This window comes from Cupressus sempervirens, chromosome 8 (assembly GCF_028749045.1).
Source record: "Cupressus sempervirens isolate cs-2001-9-10 chromosome 8, ASM2874904v1, whole genome shotgun sequence".
Classification (NCBI taxonomy): Eukaryota; Viridiplantae; Streptophyta; class Pinopsida; order Cupressales; family Cupressaceae; genus Cupressus; species Cupressus sempervirens.
Window position 1 is genome coordinate 127367265 of NC_143125.1, and position 17430 is coordinate 127384694.

Here is a 17430-nt window from a genome sequence, read left to right on the forward strand (position 1 = left end):
CTTGGGATACTCATGCAAGCATGTTCTCTACTCCTTCTATGACCACAACACATGGTTTATGTATTTCCAATCCTAAAGAAACTAATTGACGATTCCACAGGTTATCCTATCCTGTACTTTGTTTATTGGCTCAACCTCTACAAATTTCTTTCATGCCTTGTCCATGATTATCTACAACTCTTTATACAAACTATGCCTTTAACATTTGTTCCTCCAAGCATGCTACAATAACACTAACAATGGTGACACTCAATCTTTTCACTAGTGGAAAAAAAATTGATGGAAGATTTTTAGAGTATCTTCTTCATATTTTCTTGGATATACCTTTATATGTATAAGATAATGATGGCGTTCCACGATGTCATATTTGGATTCAAAAATGCAGTTTGCACATTGTGAAATAATTTGAGTGTCTCAACACCATTCCCAAGTTGGAATTAACATTGCCAAATCTCAAATCATGTTAATCAATACTCACCATTTTATTTAGAAACTTTACCAACCACTAGATGTAAGTCACCCATTATAATGCATCTTGAATGCCTAAGTTACCGTACTGGCTCACCTACAGGCAAAATTGGAAGTCGAAATGCTGTAAATTTGATATCGGTTCAAAGTCGTGTCAAATTTGCTTTTTAACTAGTAAAGTCACTGCACATTCACTAAAAGGGACCCTAGTTGAAATTTGGATTATTTTAAACGAATTTGGCTTTGTGCAATCAAACCCGGGGAGAATTTTGGTGACAGACGACTTTTGGTGACAGACGACTTTGGGCAGAATTGATTAATTTTATTGTCTTTCTGCTTGCACGCCAAATATTTTTAATTGTTTTTTTTTTTCTAAGGAAACCTAAAAGGCAAACACATTTTTACCATTTCTGTTTTCTTGACTCGGTTTCTGGCATTCTACTTTGCGTTTTCTCAACTCAGTTTTTATTTGCATTCTTGCTGCTTGGGGTTACTCTTCAGCATCAGTCCTGAATCAGACAGCATTGTTACTCTCCAGCATTGTTCCTCCACTCTTGCTTGTTTCTCCAGCATCCCTCATTTTTAGTTTTGACTTTTTTTGCATGTTCATTTTTTAGTATTTATTATAAATTTACATGTTCATTGTTCTTGACTCTTAGACTCTACTGTCATGTTCTCCCCATCCTATACTTCAACAGTTCAACATATGATCCCAGTTTTAACGCTGCTGTCATGTTCTCTTGAATCTTAGTTTTAACGCCTAAAGTTGCAGGATAATCATAGATTCATAACTGTGTGATTTTAATAATCTCTATCTAAGAATAGCCATAGGATACATGCAAAATGCATTACAACTACCAGATATTTTTATTTAAGACTGTTTATGAACTGAAACATTGATATGGTGGTGTAGTTTGACTTTTGTCATGCCATTTGACCTAAATCATAAATACATATGGTGGTGTATTTTTGCTAAATTGCTTTAATATTAGCATAGTGGTGCATGAACTTATTTATTACAGCATATATTACATATATTTAAATTTTTTAAATAAAATAAATAAACTTGAATGGACAAACCCAAAACAAACTTGAACCCAACCCAAAAAAAAATTGAGCAAATTTCGAACCCAAATGTTGAACCCGCATACGAATCAGAATCCGAACCGGCAACTTAGTTGAATGCCAACACCTTAATTTGAATGTGATCATTCTAAACATCTATCTCACTATGAAGTTGTTCAAACTTCCCTCGCAGTCATTACAAAATCCAAACTCGATACAATGCATATCACCATTCATGGCTTTAAGTGACTTATTTGAGCAAATTCCTATTTCTACCTTTAGGGTACACTTGGCTGTGGGAATAGAAATATGGGAATTGGAATTCATTATTCTGGAATAGTTATTCTAGAATAGAAAATGAGGATACATATTCCTTATCTTGTTTGGTTCAGTCAGAATTTGATGGGGAATTCATGGACCCAAAAATTTATGTTTTCTAAAATAAATAAAACTGGATTAGGAATATCCAATTTCACCTATTTAGGTGGAATTGCAAATGCTCATTTTTTGGCCAAAATTGGAATATGTATTCCTATTTGCAATTCTGATTTGGTGCACCCAAACAGAGAATTCAAAATTTTAAGAATTTACATATGCCTGTTCCACTCATATTTCCACTGCCAAAAGGGCCCTTGTAGATTTGTGACAATGTCCCCATCTAATTCCACTTCTTTCATTCGCTTTTCACAGGTATTAGTTTATTAGATTCTACGTTGCATGGGTACATGTACCCACGCCCCTGGGACATGTACCCACATACCCAGTACTGGGTACTCAGTGGAGAGCATCATTGCTAAGGGCCTTGATTAAGATTTCTGATTTTTATTTCGGTTTTTTTTTGTACCAACTTGTTGTTTATCAAGCTTAATTCAATCCGTAATCAGTTTGAAACTTTAAATCAATACTGATTAACAATTTAACAGTAAACTATATCACTGTTCAAGTCAGAAGTTTATCATTTGCAATATGTCATTGTTATAGCTTATATGATTTATGATCTTCGTGTTCATGTTTAAAGTTTGCCTTCTCTGTTAAGCATCTAAACATATATCATATATTATTTCTGCTGTTTACAAACAAATTGCAAATCTGGAACTGAATACGATACATTACATCTGCAAACTTTATCACTGCTCTTGTTTTGAAAAACTATTGTCATGACTCATATTTTCAGATTTTCTATTAAATATTTTTTTTTTAGATTAAAGTTTGACATACCCAAGTACCCCCGTCCCCATGCAACCTTGATTAGATTACTTTTACTATCATAGGTTCTTGCTAAATTTAGCTCGTTCTTCTAGAACCTTGGTTTAAATTTTAATGGTCATTTAGACTTTCTTTTTAGTTTTTCTTAATATAGTATATTTTCAAACTAGTTTATTTTTAAGTGTGCATTGTTAATAACTTAATACTATTGTTTGCAAACTCTTTGAGCACTCCTCAAGTTGCTGAGTACTCTATTTTTTTACCGCTCGGCAAGTGCTCACAAGTTTAACTCACGTTTTTTTAGACAAAAAACCATGGGTAAAAATGTTGAAGCAAGTAAAATGCTAGTATGAAATTATTTTTTACATGTTGTCTTACTATAAAACCATGCATTTTGTCTTTCAAGATGTCGATTTTCAATTGAATACATTTTGTAATTGAATTTTACAAAAAAAATAGTTCTTTATAAGTTGTTGAGCTTTTGTCAAGTTTTCTTTGAGTTGAAAATTTTGGGATTGTCGAGTACTCTCCAAGTCCAGGACTACAAACTATGGTTAATACAATTAATCATTTTGTTTTTCTTAAAGTTTCATGTTATCATAGCAGGAGCAAGTCTAGGTATGACTCCCTTATGGGGAGGGTTTTAATAATTTTTCTTCAAAATTATTTGTTGGGTTTGAATATTATTTTTTCTCAAACATTATCTACTTTGTAATGTGCATCTCAGATTCTATTTTGATTTTGATCAATTTTTCACCTAAAAAATTGTGTTTGATTTTGGCTGATTTTTTGCCTCAATAATCATTTTTGGCTTCTGTAATACATGAAGTTCGTGTGGGATGTTATTTCGGGGATTTTTGATTTAGGATGTTTACCTTATTTTTGTTAATGGTTTGGATCTCTGCAAATGTAATAATATTGTCGTTATAATTGATATTTTCCAAATGCAAATCCCAAACTCTTACAAATATAATTGTAGGAGACATGTCTCTATGATGAATCATTATTAGTTAATATATTAACATAAATCACAATATAACATATATATATATATATATATATATATATATATATATATATATATATATATCAACATTACATCTTAAGATTTAATCAATCCGACTAAAGTTAGCTAGGGAGGATTTGTTATGGAACACAATATGCTCTCAAGAGTATGGAGATATATCATCTCAATGTGATATTTACGGATATCAACAAAAATTCATCAACTCACACAAATATTACATATGGAATTTGCCTCAATTCACTATGAGGCTAAATTTCTCAACACTCCCTCTTCAAGAAAGAGAGAATTAAAGCAATTTGATTACATGATTTGAACACCACCTAAAGTGTGGTCTATGATAGATTTAAGTTAGTGTCTGGCAAGATATGGCCCAAAAAATCATAACAACTTTCATGGTGTCCGGCAAAATCCGGCTTGAAGAACCATGATAACACTTGCTCCTAGACATCCAACACATTTTGGTGCTACAGGTTAATGTAGTGTATCTAGGAGATAGGTCAAACTATTGATAAGATCATCACCTTACAATAGTTAACTTATGTTTCTTATCATAACTTCCAACACTCTGAGAAAGCAACTTAATGTAGTATGTTATGATAACAAGTCCAGCTATTGATAAGATCATCACCTTTCAATAGCTCCCCTCTAAATATATACATCAATGAAAGATCGTAACCTTTCATGACATAATCACAACATGATGTAGTAACTCACATGATATCCACCATGAACCAAGTCAGAGGGTGGACCCACCATAGCTGCTACTAGATGGTGGAATATGGGTTTTCACCTCAGACTTCTTATACAAAAGAATACATTACAATTTTGCTTAGAACTTCTCATAGAGAAGATATCATTTACAAAGGATTGCACCTCAAGATTTTCCCTCTGAACATCGATCCTGGGAAGTCAAGTCCTCTAGTTACTTCCTCAGAAACTCTCTTCACCCAAGGACGCCTATCGAACTCGCTCTAAATCTGATATCAATCTTTTGATTTTCTAGTGATAAGTCAATACTTCCTCATGATGCACTTAAGAGTAGGCCCATCAAAATTATGCAATCACACACATGTATTTCAAGACTCCCTCTAAGTATCAATCTTCTAAGTTCCCGCGTTGCCTTCACAGATTCGTCATACTCCCTCTTAATGTAGAAGAATCTCATAATCTTAATCATTAAAGATGTTTGCTTCAAAAACCTTATTTTATCCATCTTGATCATTAGGGTCTTTGGAGCTACTATCATTCTGCACAAAATCTAGTAGCATGTGTAAAATACCAACTTTCTTTTCCCGGAAGAACATGCTCAAACATAAAGGAAAAGATCAAGGCAAGTAGCTAGTATGTATAGAAACACAAATAGATAAATGTAATACTCAAATATATGAAATACTTATTTGCACATAAACATTATTGATACAAGTTGCTCCAGTGAGGGTCCATATGCAACAAATCAGAAAATTGTCTCCATATAAGCATTTGTCAAACAATGGGAATGAAAATTTGGTTATAACTCCCCCCACACAATGTAAAATTCTCACTTACTCCATTTTACAGGGTTTCACTCTTTAGTCTCATGACTACACACGTGAACTTATTTCTTCCTTAAATGCAATCTCTTATACTTCTTGGTTTGTCATATTATAATCTGCACAAAGGGCTTGTGATTGATATATTATTTTCATCAGCCAATAGGAAATTGAGTCTTCAGTTGGTCAACACCTGTATTAGCATTTGAGCATGAACAGTGACTTTGCAAGTCACAAAATCTATATCATTTCGTTACGATATATGCAAAGTATAAGCTTGCTCAATGTGTCCATTCACCAATTTCACTCCTCCGTTTCCAACAGATGACACAATACAATCTCTCTCTCAAAACATCTCTTTCTCTCAATTGTTCGTTGGACAGGATATTAATTCCTTCTTAATGGGTTGTAAGTTTCCTCTACTTTTTTTTCTTGTTTATTCTCTTTATTAATTCCACTTGGAACGAATTTCCTTTACAATGTGGGTGGTGGCATTAATTTTGTTTCATATCTTTACTATTTCTTTGCATGCATTATCATTGCCATTAACCTTTTAATTGCTCAAACGTTTATATGCTTTGGCATTTATTCAATCCTTTCCCTTTTTAATATTTCTTCATCCCTTTATATTATAAATTGGAATGTTTGGTGATACACAAGTGTTCATCCATGCAACGAATTCTATGTATTCCTAGGGTTTACATTACTTGATAAGGTTTCAGTCATATAAATGTTTGTCTAATATCTTGAAGCATAATACTTGTATCAATTCATCCCAAAATTAATGGTGTGTTGTACCTATCGAGCAATACTCCAAGAGTAGGATGTAGGCATGTCAGTATCCATTTCATATATATTAGTATATATTTCCTCCTCTTTTATGTTGATTGTTCTTATCTTCATTACAGGTCTGGAATGGTTTAAAAGTATTCCCTAATTTGGAACCTTATTTCATCATTCTAGTTGGATTGTAGCTTTGTTTCAAGTCTGATATTATTATTTAGACTCAGTTATTTCAAAATAGATATATCTGATTGCCAATTCAAAAATGGAGATTTCATTTGTCCTCTGCTGAAAGGTTGCATTACTCTTCTTTGCTGATGATATATTGAGTGTCATGATTGGAACTACCTATATTCCAGTGACGTGCAAGAACACATTTTTTACTGTTAACTTATATGTGCCTGCGAATGAAATTCTAGGTATTTGACACCTTGCAGATATCCCTATATTTATCTTCCTAGTCCATGATGGAATAAGCTAATGATTTATCTGTGGATTAAATAATTTTCGTAAGAGTTTCCTTAAGTGATGAATGTGAAGGAAACTCCTCTATTCACTAGTGTAAGTGTACGTAAAGTGTGAACAGGTCGTTCTGAATAATAGTATGTCTAAGTTGTGAAAATTGATATATACTTTGATATTCGTTGAGTATAAAGATATGTAGCTGCAGATGCCTAATCGTCACCTTAATTCCTTATTCATGCTTGCTGATAAATTCCAATACAAATGATTCACCTCCTTTCCATTGATGTAGGCCAACTTCAATATTTGTCATGTAGAATTAATCAAACTCCAAGGTTTTTCTCATTCTCTATTCCATATGTGCTTCAATTGGGATTTCAAACTGAAAATATCCTTTTCTAATATGTGTGTTGGACTGAAATTGGGTTTCACTGTGCTGCTAGGGTGCTCATGCAATGATTGGATCTGTATATGCAGCAAGTTCTTTTCAAGGTACTGTCTCATTCCTTGTCATTGATATATTCTGCCTATGTCTTTGTATCTTCTGTCATATCCTTCGATGATTGCTACATTTGAATTTCCTTTAGAACTCTATTTGCTTGTCTGATCGACATCTGATAGTAGAATTTCCAGGGGGTCACTTCTAATCTTTAACATTCATTATATGTGCCTTAGCCTTGTTTAGCTACCTCGCCTTTGACCATCAACGTGGCTTCTACATATATGACGCGATATAGGATTTGAGTCCATGTTCCCATCCATGTAAGTTGCTATGTATTGTAATTTATTTGTCTTGACTGTATAATACTTTAAAGTTTAATGTCATCCAAAACTCTCCTAAATATGCCAAGTTCAGATCTGTTCACTGAAGGATGTCATCCCCTGGGTTGCCAATAGATATATTTTTCAGTGTATGTATTCTCTTTGATTCCTGATATCAAACAGTTGTATTCTTTTTATACATTCTCCATTTGTGGCTCTGAGTATATATAAAAGGGATGTCGCAATGCACATTCTCTGTTCTGTATTCCAATCTCTTTTCTTTTAATTGTTCTACAACTTTTCTATTTGCAGCCTGCTGCTCTGATACCATTGTATTCTTTTTATACATTCTCCATTTGTGGCTCTGAGTATATATAAAAGGGATGTCGCGATGCACATTCTCTGTTCTGTATTCCAATCTCTTTTCTTTTAATTGTTCTACAACTTTTCTATTTGCAGCCTGCTGCTCTGATACCATGTTAATGGTTTGGATCTCTGCAAATGTAATAATATTGCCGTTATAATTTATATTTTCCAAATGCAAATCTCAAACTCTTATAAATATAAGAGTAGGCGACATGTCTCATGAAGAGACATGTCTTTATGATTAATCATTATTAGTTAATGTATATTAACAACATAAATCACAATATAACATATGATATATATATGTCTGTGTGTGTGTGTATGTATGTATAACATATTATGCGTGTGTGTGTGTGTATAATATAATATATATTTATAATATTATATATTGAATATGTAGTATAATTATAATATTGTGTGTGTGTGTGTGTGTGTGTGTGTGTGTGTGTGTGTATCAAAATTGCATCTTAAGATTAAATCAATCCGACTGAAGCTATAATCTTAACAATTTTCAGAAAAATGATACTTTGTACTCTTCAAATCATAGTATTTTGCAATTGGTTTTGAGGTATCCTACTCATCTGCAATAGTTGGGAGTTCTTGGCAGTTGTTTTTAATATTGTCTCTGTCTATAGACAACTCAGTTATCCAACATCAGACTACATGTTTTTTGTGATAATTTTTGGTCAACAGTTTTGCAAATTGTGGAAGGATCAGTGGAAGAGTCAACGGCAGGCTCTCCTCTCTTGTTTCAGACCATTCTGAAGAAGGGGACCACCTTCTCTTTTTTTCTTTGGCTACTCTTGGTCATTGACATTCGGCAAATCCAGAGAGTGCCACAGCAACAACAGAATATTTTGAAGGATTTGTAACTACAAGACATGTATTGTCTCCTTCAACCTAGTTCATAGAATGTCCATTAAGGGAGGGTATTAAATTATTTCTAATATCCTAGGTTCTTGCTAGCTTTAGCTCATTCCTCTAGAACCTTAGTTTAATGGACATTTAGTTTTTCTTTTTAGTTTTTCTTACTTTTAGACAATGCTATTATTAGCATTTGTAAACTCTATTTAAGAGTGCAATGTTATTACAATTAATCATTCCATTTTTTTAAAGTTTCATAGTTTTCCTAAATGATTACCCCAACTTTTCAATAAATAGTCTAAAATGCATCTTTCCAAAATTGCATTTCATGAGATCACATTTCTATGTAGCATTTCATGGAATAACCTCAATGCCATGTAAATGCTTCCACATTTTGAACATATATTTCTGCCAAAGCAATGCAGCTCCAACATCTAACAAAGTTCTTTTTTTATGATTGGATGGATGTCTTTCAATTAATACGAGATGTCTGACACAATGTGCATTATTATATAGCCAGCCTACTTTCAAACTATTCCATTTAACATCATTGGCCATCTCCATAAGAACATCGTTTGTGTTTAATAAAGTTTACATCTCTAAGAGAATTTTCTCAAACTTCCCGAATGAATTGGTGTAGCCAGTGGAATATACTTTATGGTTCTTAACAACTCTAATAATTGTTCCAACATTCATGTTTATAGTTACAACACTCGGACTCAGCAAACTGGTTTCAGGCTCAAAGTTGGACATGGCATCTGGACTTGGTAAATTGAAAAAACACAAGAAACTCAAATATTTTTAAGGTTTTAAAACTTTTTATCATGCATCAATTAGTTAAATAACATCAAAGACACAATAAGTTGAGACAAATAGAAGCTACTTTGCACACATGCAAAAATTTACATTGATCGCATAAGTATCAATACGAATTTATGAAGGAAATAAGTTGAACTGGAATTATAGAAGGTATAGGTTATTTATTATCATCATGTTGAGTATTGTATTCATGCTGAAGACAATTGGCGGTATCTCCCTCGAAGAGGAGTATGAGGTTGCTCCCTCAAAGTGGCATATTATTATCAAGTGTTTGCAGAATTTTTTTCATATTATATTCTTCTACCATACAAGTTCTTTCATAATTACTTCCCCTAAAAAAATTGTTCTTAGAAGATTAGAAAGATCATTATGAATTTTTAGAATGATATCAAGTATATAATTGCTCAAATGTCATCATCTTTTAACTTTGTCAAATGACTGGTTTAACAGACATTTGTTTTTCAAATTTTTCACAAACCTTAAAACTGTTCTTTTATTGTTTTGGGGATGTCCAATTCTTCAATAGGAAAGCATTTTATTTGTTGCAATGCTTTCAGATTTGATTGTGCTGATTTAAATTTTTAATACCTGGCTCCAGGACTTTGTGATTACAGTCCATGATATGACACTACTTTTTTGGCCAAACTTCTAGTGAAATCCTATTTCTAATATACTTCATAGACAAATTGTTATATTTTATGCATGCTACATGCAAGACATTTTTTACTACTCCATATTGACTACCTTATTGGGAATCACCATTACAATTTTTTGGAACTTGATATTGCAATACAATCATATAAACTGAAAAATCATTAAAAAAAATCTGAGATACAGATGTGGACCTAGATGCTGGATGGTCTGGATTGCTGAAGTGGAGAAGACAGGAACCAGGATGCTCCCAGAAGCCCTGTGGAAGCCATTCACAAGCTCTCAAATGCAGACAGAAGCCTAATGTTGGCTTCCAGACGCATCTGGGGCCTGTGGATGCTTCCAAATGACTTTCAAAGGGCTTCTGAAAGCATCTGAGAACTTCCATGGGCGTCAAGCCCAAAGAACATTAAAAAAAGCATTTTCACTATAAAAAATTAAAAGACATGTGCTCTATTATGATTTTTTAACTTTTTTTTTTGCTCGCAAACCCTTAAAGAGGCCATTCAAGCATTCACAACTCATTTTGTTTACAGCTACACTCTCTCTTCTCATTTGGTCTCCATTTAGGCATTTTGAAGGCAAGTTGAAAATATATATATGCCCTCCGATTGATCCTCTTCAAAAATAATTAACTTGCCTTCAAAATGCCAAAATGGAGAACACATGAGAAGAGAGAGTGTAGCTGCAAACAAAATGAGTTGTGAATGCTTGAATGGCCTCTTCTAGTGTCCTTTTAGGGTTTGGGAGCAAAAAATAGGTTTAAAAATTCATAATAGAGCACATGTCTTCTAAAAATATTTAAGTGAAAGTGCTTTTTTAATGTTTTCTGGGTTTGACACGTGTGGAAGCTCCCGGATAGGCTTCTGTCCACATCTGGGGCCTATGGATGGTTTCCACAGGACTTACGGAAGCATCCCGCCTCTGCTTCAGCATCCAAACCATCCAGGCCTGCATCGGTATCTCAGTTTTTAGTTAATGCAGGCCTCTTTTATCTCTAACACAGTTTGGAGATCTTAGGTCACCGAAGGATTATAAATTGGAGTGTGGAGGAAGAGCTACAGATATTGAGAAGAAGAGAATTTCCAAGAGAAGTTGAGGAAGAAGGAGAACGAGAATTCCACCAAGGGAAGCAGAGGCAATTCTTCTAGCAGATACAAATTACTATAAATTCTGCTGTAATTTTTCAGACTCTTCTGTGGGTATTGATTAGCATGAGTCGGAGATTCAATGAGAGCGAGTATCTGGGCAGAGAAAGAGTCTTGTGAGGCTAAAATTATCTCTATGTAATTGTTGTGGCAATCTTAATCATAATGTATGAATTCTCGCTCTTGAAGCTGAATAAACATGCATCTGCAGGTTTCCCACACAGGGTTTTCTTGGGTGTATCCTTGTCATCTTGTTATCAGTTTCATGTGAATTTGCTTCCGCTATCCATTACTATTAGTTAACCCAGAGCATTGGCTATTACAAATCAGATAGGTAAATATTATTCTTGTTTCTATTCTACGAAATTTGTTGAGCAGTTAACCTGTAATGGGGTTATAGAAATTAACAAAAACAATGTGTAACAGCTTCTGGATCCAATCAAGCAAACCTCTTATACGTTCAGACCTAGTAAAACTAAGAAAAAATATAAACATTCAGTACGCCTGTGAAATTCACGGGGTTTTCTTGGGTATATCTCTGTCATTTTGTTATTGATTTCATGTGAATTTGCTTCCCCTGTCCATTACTAATAAGTAACCGAGAGTATTGGCTGTTATAAATCAGATAGAAATATATAATTCTTGTTTCTAGTCCGGGAAATTTGTTGAGCAGTTAACCTGTAACTGGGTTATAGAAATAAACATAAACAATGTGTAGCAGCTTCTGGATCAAATTAAGCAAACCGCTTATGAGTTCGAACTCGAAAAAAACTAAGAAAATTTATAAACATAGACTCGTCCAGAATCACCCCAAGTTGCAAGCGAAGCCAAAATGATCCTGGCGCATAGCGTGTTTTTCAGAGCATCTTTGTGTCGCAATATTATGATCAAATTGAGTAGAAGAATCACAAATGTAGGTAGCGTAATACTGATTTTGATCTTGTCCACCTTAAGGATCAAATGCGAATGTCGCTTATTAGAATGCCTGAGTTTAAATAAGGGAAATATTCCTCAAGTGACCCCACAACCCAACAATCATGGAGGAATTATCTGAAACCTATGATTGATATGAAAAAAAGGTAATAGACTCATCACTTTCCGTACGTTGGAGATTTGAGATTGAATCTTCTCCGGTAAAATGTGTTGTCTCTCAGATGTATTCTATAAAGCAATGCAACTCCTCTTCGGGTACTATTTCCACCCCGATTGAATCTTTGACTCCAAACGATGTAAAAAACACCAAAAAGATCATTTCTTACATTAAAGGAGCACGAAAAGAACCAGTTTGAAAGATGTCAGATACCATCGTAATTCTCCAGGAAGGTATAATAGCCACTATTCTTTAAACAAAACCAACGTGAACTGTAGAAACTCTCACGAAATCCCTTAAACTACGAGAAGGGGATCCAAATCCGTATCACTAAATTATTAAAAAAACAAAACCTATGATCTTCAGATTATCGCATTTGAACTTGCTTACACTATAGATAAATCCTACAACCTTTTGAGAACGGATAAACTACATAAGTGACGAAACAAAAACTAATTCGAAAACTTAGACAGAAATGTTACGAGGAAATAATTACCATTAGTTTTGCTCAAAGCGGGCAGAGAAGAAGAAGCCATCAATGCCATCTTCGCTGCAACTGGCAATGTTTGGTATTTCTTTTTACTTTATTTTCCCCAACTAAATGAGAGAGCCCCAATCTCGTCGGAAAAACCAAAGTGAAGAAGCGGCATTGAAAATGATCCACCTACTTCGATGATTCCCATGTGGTATTTCATTTTTATTTATTTGTAAGTTTTGAGGAGACACTAATTATGGTCGTTGATCGTTATTTTTGTCCCTTTAAGTTTTTGAGTGGTAGACCTTTTTCAATTAATTAAATAAATAAATGAGGAACTGATTTGGATAATCATCCTAGAGAAGATAGAGGAGAGGATTTATAAGTTAAAAAAAAAATTCTAAAATTTTAATAGAAATTTCAAATTATTTCTAATTTTCATAATATTTTATTTGACAAGCTCTTAGATTTAATTTCAATCTTGTTGAACACCTTCTATTTATTTTTGTGAGTTAATATATTATTCATTTATGTTGATTATATACTTGCTTGTGTTTAAAGACATTTGTTCCTTTAATTGAAATCATGGTGGAGCTTAAGCACGGTATTTATATCAAAAATCTTATTTGGTATTGTCTACTTATGATACCATCATAGGTCAATTGTGTGACTAATAATTATCTTGGATCATTTATTGAAATTGATAATGTCCATGAAATAAAAAATCTAACTAATGATAGCATGGCCCTCATAATTTTGATTATCGATCCTAGATGTCATTGATACTTAAAACAATTCAAATATCAAATATCATGATACTTTTTAACAATTCAATGAAATAACCCTGACAGGTTATTGCTTTTTCCAGCACCAAAAAAACTCTTAATACTTCGGCTCTGATACCACTGAGATAACCCCGTCAGGATGCTATCTTCAATGATTTCTCCTGAAATGGCATTCTGCAAACTGGAAAGGTCAAATTCCTTTAGCTCTAGGACATTTTCTGATTGTTTGGCTTCCAAGCCATGATCATGATTAGAACTGACAGAACTATTATGAGACTCGTTGATCACACTGAACTTTTCGTTCTCGGTAGACACACTGGCAGATTCAATATCCGGCTCATTTAAGATATCATTCTCTGCAATTTGAGGTCGTGTCTTGGAATTTATCTTTATATTCTTCTCAGAAGGCAATTTGGTCACTGATTTGCGAATGGACTTCTGTCCATGCACTCTGCCTTTGTCAGAAGACTTATCTAAATTTGCAGAATCCTGAACTTTCTGTACACTCTTATGTATGTTGCTCTGCTCTAAAGCAAAGGAGCTGTGGATAACTTAACAAGATTTCCATCAGATTCAACAATATTTAGTGTTGATATATATCTTCTTGTATTTGATAATAGGAATGGATAACAAGCCTGGTCCTGAAGTTCAAGCCTCCACATGAAGTGCCAATGACGGTTTTAGATTTGCTATGGTCTGACCCGTGCCCCTTGTAATAAATAGGAGTGCCTGCGATTTCTTTACTGACAGCAGTAACATTTGCGGAAGAAGCCGCCGGAGTTTATGTGGAAAACGCCTCTCTGCCCGATGACCTCCTTCTGCCCGCTGACCCGGCTTCTCGCAGGAGAATGTGACTAAACCGAAAATTGTTCTCTAAACTGATTTTTCCTCTGCAGTCGGCTTGATGCGAAATTCAATTCCCTCCGCTGTTCTATCCACTTGGATGTAGATTGAGTCATCTGACCTTAATGACGACCCTGCAACTATTCTGCATGTGACTTCCAATTAATCGGCTTGCTGCGATTACAGCCTTCAATCCGGGTTTGATGCGAATGGGTTCCTCCTGTGGTGAAAGTGATTAACCCGTATGTAGATTAATATGTCTTCTGCCACTACTAGTGAAATGGCAAATTTCATGTGCAAACTTGGGTTTACCAGAACGCAGTCTGCCGATGAACACTCGAGCTAATCAGTCCACTGGATATCGGATTCAAGCCAACCCTTCTACAGCGACGCATGTCACAATATATGCCTGTCTAGACTGGAGTGGGCGGACTATTTCGATCCTGGCTCAAGCCCCGTTTTTAATCTCAGCACGAGGACAATAAAGTCACCTGCAAAATCCTCCCGTCCTGCGATGCCATGCTGATCTCCAAAAGAAAACGGAATTATTATGGATAACAAAACTCTTACCTACTTGGAAAAATAGATCGTTGTTTATAATTTCCTTAAACCCTCAGACTGATCAATGAGTTACGAGTCTTCAATTCTGCAATGCTTGTGTAGGTGTCAATTAATTTCGCACTAGCTGATCCTTTCATGACTAGTGATACAAAACCACAAAATTGGCCTTAAGCCACAGATTATCGCCCTGATGAAATGACTGAATGTCACCTCCAATCTGCAATAATTCAGATGATATTTCACACCCTCAAAATTGCGTACCAATTGAGAGTTATCGTTCTCAATGGCCAATTGTGACAATTGCAGAAACCCTAGGTTCCACAATGCACCCGTGATTGAATCACAATCTGAAAAATCAAAGAGAGATAATCAACTGCTTGATTCGAATGGAGCCCTGGGGTGCCTATTTATTCTTTTCTCTCCACCTTCTCCAGAGACTTCTAGAACAATTTTGATCTTATCTCATAAGTGACTTTATTAAATATTTTCCAAGTCATTTTATTAAATACAAGGTTATCTTTTAATATTTATTTATTTAATTAAAATAATTAATTAGTCGTCCTTGGACAACCAATATTAATTAAATTAATTAAATCGAACTGTCACCAAAAATTGGGGACATGACATTCAAGTCCCACTAATTTAGGTATTTGAGATACAATTTAAGTCAACATATCAAGTATATCTACACTTGCAAAGATCGCGTCTACACTGGTGCTCGGTGTTGGCCATTTCCATACCCTAGTAAAAAAAGTCAAACTTTTCTCCATCCCACCAAGTTTTGCCACAAAATTAACCCTCAATGACATTATAGCTCTTCAAGTAGTCTGGTCTATTTTCCTCTACTTTTTGATCTCCTAATCGCCAAAACCCACCTAAGCTCCAAGAGTCTATAATACTAGAATTTATCAATTCAAGAAGTTATAAATCTAGGAAATGGTTTTTGGAATTAGATGGAACTATTTGGTCCACCTAGAAGATGAGTGAGAAGATGTGTTTTTTGTGTTTGGTTCATGGAATTAGAGCTGGAATAAATTTTCAATTTGAGATCGTGAAGGAGAGATGTGTGGACATGGGAAGACAATTTCATATTTGAAAAGGTAGATTCATTGCAGAAAGAAAGGAAGAACCTATTTTTCTCACTACCTAAGTAGTTAATATTACAAAATGAATGCAGATTATCTAGTAATCTTAGATTTTTTCAATAGGTATTTAAGTTTCAGTCTGAATGATAATGTACTTCAAAAAATGATAAATCTTCAATTGTGGCATAGTGTACAATGGGTATTCCATTTCTTCCTTGTTGCTTATTTTGGAATTTATTTAATGCAATTGAAAGAGCTATGTCTGACTGCAACTATAGTAGTCATCGCACATGACTCTAAATGCAAATATTAATTCAAACAAAAGTAAATAAACTCTTATAGAAAATTTAGTAGAGAGCATTACAACACCAAGCTACTTGCTAATTAAATTTCTCGTCAAAAATGTGTGAAAAGAATAAATGCCCAAATCAAGTAATGTTGAAAAAATACTCAAATTGTAGTGCTAGAGAAATGCCCAAATCATAATATCCTAGAAGAGTTGTGAACTTGAAAAACAATAAAATGTTGCTTATTCTAAATCGCAAAAAAAAGTAGAATTGGAATTCATATTCCAATTCTAGGTTTTTAGATGGAAGATTAATATCCTGAATCTGAGGTAAAAATAGAATTTGGAAATTCCAATTCTATTTTGCCTTTTTATAACAAACGTAGAATAGGGCAATTTTGGTTTACAAAAAAGCCAATTCCATCCCAATTCCAAGAATCAGACGAGCCCTAAGATTCATTAGCATTTTGGAGGGTTGGAAAAAACCCACCATCTCACCCCATTTTGGATTTCCATTACTTGTCATTTTGTTGCCTATGTTCTTTGTTAGCAAAACTATTAGTTGATTCCCCATACAACCAATATAGGAACTCATGTCAAATTCCATTTACATATATGAGGTCGCTCTATCGAAATCATTTGATACACTCTGGAAGACTGCATCAGTGAGTTAGTTATGTCAAGTTGTCAAAGCATTAAAACCTCATTTCCCTCACCCAAGGTGATGTTGCATTGTTGATTACTATGTGTATATGTACCACATAAACATGATATTTGTTAAGACCTTAAAGTACATTTTCTTAGTGATCGATCAAATGGCAAAGGCAAATTGTGGGTAAAATAACACAAGTTAAGGGGGTAGTGATCATTTTCTAGAGACAACATTTTAATGTCTGAAAATAAATATAAGCTAGAGGCATGCTTAAAAATTCCATGTGTGACATTTAAACAATTGAAGTAATGCACTTGCATTTATTAGTTCTTGTCATGGTATGATACTATTGCATCTATTAGATGCAATTTTCCATTTTAATTTGACAAATCATGTTCATGTATTTTTTAGAACTTTTCAATTTTTCTAAAGTCTCATAATTATGATATATTTATCAATTTTGATAAATGTTTTTTTTTAAGTGTTTTGATTGCTTGTGGAAA

The 17430-nt window shown here is 34.0% G+C and overlaps 1 protein-coding gene across 1 annotated transcript in view; it reads right to left on the bottom strand.

Moving 5' to 3' along the window:
• Positions 1-12928, bottom strand: part of LOC149541909 (uncharacterized) — a 64486-nt gene extending 51558 nt beyond the window's left edge. Inside the window, exon 1 of the mRNA XM_089796964.1 lies at positions 12737-12928. Within this exon, the coding sequence (XP_089653090.1) occupies positions 12737-12785 (49 nt within the window). The 5' untranslated portion in view covers positions 12786-12928. The remainder of the gene's footprint in view (positions 1-12736) is intronic.
• Positions 12929-17430: the final 4502 nt, after the last annotated feature.